General features: G+C 40.9%; 1 protein-coding gene across 5 annotated transcripts in view; it reads left to right on the top strand.

Annotated features, from left to right (window-relative positions):
* The first annotated feature begins 2339 nt into the window (after positions 1-2339).
* Positions 2340-7424, top strand: part of C1H18orf63 (chromosome 1 C18orf63 homolog) — an 85248-nt gene continuing 80163 nt past the window's right edge. For 4 of the 5 annotated variants that reach the window (XR_014815728.1, XM_013993265.3, XM_084976956.1 and 1 more), the window contains exons 1-3: positions 2340-2576; positions 3617-3677; positions 5944-6111. Coding sequence is in view for 4 of the 5 variants with exons in the window: in XM_013993265.3 (XP_013848719.3) it covers positions 5978-6111 (134 nt within the window). In the remaining variant the exon portion in view is untranslated. The remainder of the gene's footprint in view (positions 2577-3616; positions 3678-5943; positions 6112-7424) is intronic. The other variant, XM_084976951.1, reaches the window with a different exon arrangement.

Below are 7424 nucleotides of genomic sequence, written 5' to 3'. Positions count from 1 at the left end.
ATACCTTTAATTCTGCTTTGTTAAAATTACTATTGAAGCCAGAGGCTGTAAATTCAATGGCAGAAATTGAGAACCTGAAGTATTGACATATGTGCTTTTTTTTTTGTTTTTTTTTTGCTTTTTAGGGCCACACCCACTGCATATGGAGATTCCCGGGCTAGGGGTCTAATCAGAACTACAGCTGCTGGTCTACACCACAGCCACAGCAACGCCAGATCTGAGCCAAATCTGTGACCTACACCACAGCTCACGGCCACGCCGGATCCTTAACCCACTGAGCAAGACCAGGGATTGAACCCGCAACTTCATGATTCCTAGTCGGATTCGTTTCCTCTGCACCCTGACGGGGACTCCAACATGTGTGCTTTTCAAAATGAAGAGCACTTGGCTTTATCATTGTGTGCTTTTCAAAATGAAGAGCACTTGGCTTTATCATTATTTAAATAGAAAAGAAAGGCTGACGAATGTCTACAGTTATCATAAAACTTAAGTAGAATCTATATTTATTTTTTGCCTTGTCTTTATAAAGTTTTTTTCCCTATGTGTATATACCAAATAAAATAAAGAGCTTTTCTGTAATCGTCAAAGATTTGTTTTATTAATTCCAAAGTTTGCTGACAAAGAGCTTCAGACTTAATGTTAAGTTTAGGACATTATAATTGTTACAATGTTTGTTTCAGAAGACTGTATTTTGTTTACTTAATGTTATAAACTGTCACAGGAGGCTGATTTTACTCACCAACCTTGTAATAATTAATCACTTCTTATGATCTCACAGTTGTGATTGTAAATAACCAATCAATATATGAGTATTGAGCACTTCGTTACCGAGTTAGGATATCTACAAACATTCCTCGTAGGCAAAACTAATTTTTCAAATAAAATGACTAAGTTACTCTAATAGGTCAAACATTAAACACAATATAAAAACTCATTCTTTCACAGTATAATTTTTCCAACCTGGAAAGATGTGAAGTTGAAAGAGACAAATCTTAATAAAAATCTCCTGACATCCCACCCATGCAGTTCCTCCTCATCTCCCTGAACTTATGTTGGAGTCTCTCAAATTCAGTATGAGGATGACTTTTCTTTCTACTCTCACTCTCTTTTGAGATCTGTTCTGGTCTAGCGGTTTTAAATACCACCTATTACATACAAATCTTTCCCTAGAACTCCTCTTCACTTCTCAATGTCATCACGTCCAAAACTGAACTCCTGATTTTCATCCCCAAACTTTTCCTTCTCCCCAGTCTTCTCTTTCAGTTAATGGCAACACCATCCTCCCAAGTCCTTAGCACAAAAACCCTGGAGTTGTGTTTGACTCCTTTCTCTCAGATCCCACACCAATCCATATCCAAACCTATTAGACCTAACTTCAAAGGGGCTCCACAGTGCAACCCCATCTCATCACCTCCACTGCCTCTGCCCTTATCCAAGCAGCATCATCTCAATCCGGGATCACATAGCTTCCTAACTGCCCTTTCTGTCCCTCTGTTCCCATCAATCCATGCTCAGCACAGAGCCCAGGTGCCCCCTTAACAACGTGCACGGCTTTCCAAGCTCGAACCTCCTGGCCTCATGTCACTCTTCTTCCAGCTACACTGCAGCCAGCTGGTCACCCTCCTGCCTCAGGCCTTTGTCCTCACCATTCCCTCCCTTACAAACTCCTCTCCCGACACCAGCATGGCCGCCATTCCCATCACTTTCCAGTCTTACTCCTCACCTTCTCCAGGAGGTCTCCTGACCTCCATAAGGGCCTCTCCCAACATTCCATCTCCCTGTCACTCTTTATTTTTTTTCAGGGCCCTCGTCACCACCTACCAGACCAATATTTTGTTCATTTATCTTTTTCATCTATGTCCCAACCCTCAAGTAAAATGTAAGCTCCATGAGGGCAGGGAATGCTATTTGTTCAATGCTCCATGAGTAACTCCTAGAAAAGCTCAGGACCACTTCAGGCTCTTAATAAATACCTTGCTCCAGGCTTCTGCTCCGTGCCACGCTGCAGGCCACTCCACTCAGGAAGTTCCACGGTCCAGGAGACATCAGGACCGACTTGTGCATCTGAGGCCAGAGACCCTGCCAGTGAGGTCAGTGGGGCTTGGGCACCTGCGGCTCCACAGCGGCCCTAAAGCGCGGATGCAGCTTGCCTCTCCGGAAGATACCAAGGTCCTCCAGCCAGGCCCCATGGGTGCCAACGCCTGCTCTTCTTTCATGGAACAACGGACGCCAGTTGGCCAGCACCCACCTCGAAAGTTTTAGCGGGAAATACTAGGGCACGCAAGGCATGCTGGGAGCGCTTAGGGTACGCTGGGATTGTAGGGCGCCCAGGGAATGCTGGGAGTGGTGCGCGAGAACCGCTCGGAGGGTTGTGAGGAGAGCAGGCCTGGGGGCGCGGGAGAAGTTGGTGCCGCTGAGGTGGGCCGAGCCTGCCCTGAGGAGACAACTGCTTGGGGCAACCAGAGAGAAAGAGCGCGGGGGCTAGGCCGCTGCAGGCCGCTTTCTCACCGTGCTCCTGCCTCCCGAGGCTCTGGCTTTGAAAGAGCTGGTTTCAGAGTTCTTCAGACATTTCACGAGTGAGTTGTTTATGCTCGTTAGGAAGCAGTCAGGCAAGGAAGGGACTCATAGGCCGGGTGCCAGAGCCTGGCTTTGTGGAGGGGGGTGAATGTGGAGCCGGACAGGGTGGGCGGTATTTCTGGTTTTCGAAAAGGAAAATGAGAGGGATAGAGATTCATTCTTCCACGGAGGCCCACATGTTCCAATTTTAGGGCATGTTTTTTTGTTTTGTTTGTCTTTTTTGCCATTTTTGGGGGCGCTGCCGAGGCATATGGAGGTTCCCAGGCTAGGGGTCAAATTGGAGCTGTAGCCGCCGGCCTGCACAAGAGCCACAGCAACAGGGGGATCCAAGCCGTGTCTGCAACCTACACCACAGCTCACTGCAAGGCTGGATCCTTAACCCACTGAGCAAGGCCAGGGATCGAACCCGCAAACTCATGGTTCCTAGTCGGATTCGTTAACCACTGTGCCACAACGGAAACTCCGTGGGGCATGTTATTTAACCGGTAATTTATAATCGCCTTTTAAATAATCTAAACTAAATGAAGGCCTTGCAGATGTTTGTGATTCCTTGCTTTGGGTTAGATAGTGAGGCCCCAAGGGGTGTATGTAAACTTACCTGTTGATGGTGGACGCCATCAGTGCAGCCAGCGTGAAATCCGATCTCCAGTCAGTTTCCCCCAGTCCTCATCGGAGGAAAAATAAGTGAAGCTCCAGGTGGGCTGAAAGTTGAATCAGTCACTGACTTCTCAGCCCTGACCCTCACACAGTTTGGTTCTCTTGAGCTTTTTTATGTCCTCAAATGTAGAATTTTGTAGGTACCTGTTGCTTGTTGGAAACACTTATCACCAGATCTGAAATGTGGTGGGGCTGTTCTCAGAACAATAGGTTAACAGTACATCCATATGTATCATATATGTCTGGGTTTTGAGGCTTAGAATAATGTTCTCTTACAGTCTAGTAAAAGAAAACAAACTTTTGATATCTGTGTTTCGCCAAAAATGTTTTAATGTGATGCTAAATGATAAAATTGAATAAATTCTTGCCTATTTCTGTACAGGTGCAGGGGTGTTGTTTACATACACTTTTCTGATCAGTCTTTGAATATTGGCAAGAGAAAGGTAAAGTTCCTCACAGGAATTTCTTGGCGATTTTGCTGTAAGATATTTAAAGAAAAATTGGGTAGAATAATCTTAGTGTGGAAAGTATTTTAGAATGAAAGTAACATTGCAGACTTTTGCCCATTTGTTTGACCTATTGTCATTAAAAATGTGCACCATTGTACCTTAGAGCCTAAACCATAACCAGTTCTTTGTTATATATTTTACCTCATTCATTATTGATGCCCTACTCAAATGTTTCAGAGGAAGTGAATTTTAGGCAAAACAGTGAGGTAGATTTTGTGTTTGCCTTGGAAGTCTTTTAAAAATTTTCTCACACAATAAGCCTTTACATAGGAGAGAGAGCAGAAAAGTAGAGAGAAGAAAGGAATGCTTTTCTTTTTAAATATCAGAAATCATCTTGATTAGTTAGGTCTTTAACACTTTGTGTGACTTTGTGTTAACCATTCTAAGAGTACTTCCACTTTTAGAAGAACGAAGTGATCTTTAATGATGAAAATTTCAAAACACTGTGGTACTTGGGTAAGAAATATGTATGGATGTCAGATAGACATTGTCAGCATTCTTCAAATGATAGCATAAAGGCATTTGGTTACTGAGATCAGACCTAAGGCTGGTCACGTTTCGGATTCCAGAGCAGATATATTATCACTTTTCTCCTTAAACAGAGAAACATGTGGATGTTTAAGTTTGAAGTACTAGAATGCCAGTTATCTTCTCTGGATATATATGTGTTCAGTATAGAAACTGAGCTTAAATTGTTTGCTTTATTTTTACATTGAAATTTTCTGTTTATATAAAAGATAGACTCCAAAGGTATGCCCTGTGAATTATCAACTAAAAAATGTGTTTGAAATAGAAGTCTCAAAGCCAGATAATTAGTGGAAAAGGAAATTAGATAAAAATGTAGAGATCTCAGTAAACATTTTATTTTATGTAAAATGATGAAAAATATATTCCTCAGGAGTTCCCACTGTGGCGCAACGGGATTGGCAGCCTCTTGGGAGTGCTGGCACTCAGGTTTGATCCTGACCCAGCACATTGAGTTATCTGGCTTTGCAGCAGCTGTGGTTTAGATCACAACTGTGGCTTGGATCTGATCCCTGGCCTGGGAACTCCATATGCAATGGGGGGTGAAGGGGAGGAATATGTATATATTACTTAACTTTAAGTGCTTTACAAAGAACCTGAAACAGCAGACTTTGCTAAACATTTTGATTTTTTTAAATTATTATTGTTTAATTTTTTAAAATTGTTGTTGTTATAGGACAGAAGTTTGTTTTCCAGAAAACAATATGGAACTCAAGATTAACCAAGAACTTAAAAAGTAATTTGTTAAATAAAGAAAATATAGGCATTCCCGCTCTGGCACAGTGGGATTCAGCAGCTGAAAGACTCAGGTCCAGCACAGTGTGTTATAGGATCCGGAGTTGCCACAGCTGTGGTATAAGTTGAAACTTTGGCTTGGATCTGATCCCTGGCTGGGGAACTCCACATGCCTCAGGACAGCAAAAAAAAAAAAAAAAAAAAAAAAGACAATATAGGAGTAACATATCTAGTACCCAGAACAGAATAGGCATTTACTATACATTGTTGGATTTTTTGGTATTATTTGCACTCAAATTATTCTGTTTGTGGTATAGAACTTCAGGTTTAAAACCCAAATTAGGGGGTTACTGTCATTGGGCAGCAGAAATGAATCCGACTAGTATCCATGAGGATGTATGTTTGATCCCTGCCTTTGCTCAGTGGGTCAGGGATCTGGCGTTGCCATGAACAGTGGTGTAGGTCATAGACTCAGCTCAGCTCAGATCTTGTGTTGCTGTGGATGTGGTCTAGGCAGGCAGCTGCAGCTTTGATTAGACCCCTAGCCTGGGAACTTGCATGTGCTCTGGGTGTGGCCCTAAAAAAGCAAAATAAGTAAATAAATAAAACCCTAGATTATATTTTGAGGGTGATGAAAATGTTCTAAAATATATTGTGATGATTGTATAACTTTTTGCATGTAGTAAAAACCATTTAATTGTACACTTTAAATAGGTGAATTGTATGTTATATGATTTACATCCTAATAAAACTTGTACCCCCAAAATCTAGATTATCATCAGAAAACCTCAGAGGTAAAATGTTAGTAATATTTAACTACTGATGTTTGCTAACTTTTTATCATCTTATACCAACACAATATCAAATATTCTGTGATGGGTGGTTATTGAAAACCTATTGGTAAAATAGTTCATAACTTTTTTATTGTTTGTTTTTAAAGGCCTAATTGCTGAGACATCAGTCAACAGGAAAATATGAATGATTCTAGGCAGCAAGCACTGTTCTTCACCACACTCCCAGATTTACAGAAACTCTGTGCTGTCAGGATAGTATTGATTAAGGGGGTGGCAGATACGGAGATTAGGAGTACACAGGTGAAGATATGCAGGTAAAAAAAAAAATTTATAACTAAGATTTTCCAAACTTTTTGAGACCTATAAGAGCTGTTTTAGTAGTATCTCCTTTAAAGCAAAATACTCATTTTCTCAGTCTGTTTATATAATATTAAAATAAAGGAATTCAGGAATCCCTGTTGTGGCTCAGTGGTAACGAACCTGACTAGCATCCAGAGGATGCAGGTTCGATCTCTGTCCTTGCTCAGTTGGTTAAGGATCCTGTTAAGGTTGCAGATGCAGCTTGGATCAGAGTTGCTGTGGCCTGGCAGGGCAGCTGCAGCTCCAATTCAACCACTCGCCTGGGAACTTCCTTAGGCCAAGGGTGCAGCCCTAAAAAGACAAAAAAATTAAATAAAAATAAATTAAATAAATAAAATTTCACTGTAGTTCTGACCAAGTATATTGAATTATGTTTAGGTAAGGACTTAAATACTTGAGATAGAATATCTCACTGTTGAGTTTTTATATTTGTGACTTGTGTGATATTTTAATTTAAAAATCTTATAGGAGTTCCCATTGTGGTGCAGTGGAAATGAATCCAACTAGGAACCATGAGGTTGCGGGTTTGATCCCTGACCTCGCTCAGTGGGTTAAGAATCTGGTGTTGCCATGAGCTTTGGTGTAGGTCACAGACTTGGCTCAGATCTGGCGTTGCTGTGGCTGTGGTGTAAGCCAGCAGCTGTATCTCCCATTGGACCCCTAGCCTGGGACCCTCCATATGCTGCAGGTGCAGCCATAAAAAGCAAAAATAAATAAATAATAAAAATCTTACAGATATTGAATTAAACCAGGCTCCCAAAACATAAATAAATACTGGATAAATAAGTAAATACTGATTACTTACTGTTTATGAAGCACTTTAGGAGATATTGTAAACATTTTCGACTAGTGTAATTTTTAAATTTTTGGGTCAATATAAGAGTATTTCTGAAGAGTATTTCTCCAAGAACTGTCCTGAAATATCTGACCCAACAGTCTTTGAAAAACAGCTTCATTAAAGCCTAAATTTAACTCCATGATTATTAAGGACCCACCATGTATTAAATTGTTTGAGGCATTCAAGAATCTTAGAATATATAACAAGATTATATCTGTAACTGCATTTCTTGGAGCAGAACAAACATAAGATTGTTAGGGGTTTGAAATAAGAAAGACATTCAGAGTGTTCTCCATTTTGCTCTTCTTTACAAAACTTTTCTCCTCACTGTAAGTTTTCCCATTCAAGTTCATTCATTAGTCTGAACCCTTTCTGCTAAAGTGTAAATTGATACCTTATTGAACATTAACTTGTGACCCCTTTGGAAAA

Source organism: Sus scrofa, chromosome 1 (assembly GCF_054392235.1).
Source record: "Sus scrofa isolate SSC_HxYL_T2T_F1_AM1 chromosome 1, Sscrofa_HxYL_maternal_Yorkshire_Landrace_v2.0, whole genome shotgun sequence".
Taxonomy (NCBI): Eukaryota; Metazoa; Chordata; class Mammalia; order Artiodactyla; family Suidae; genus Sus; species Sus scrofa.
Note: the sequence above shows the minus strand (reverse complement) of the source record. Positions and strands in the feature narration are given on the sequence as shown.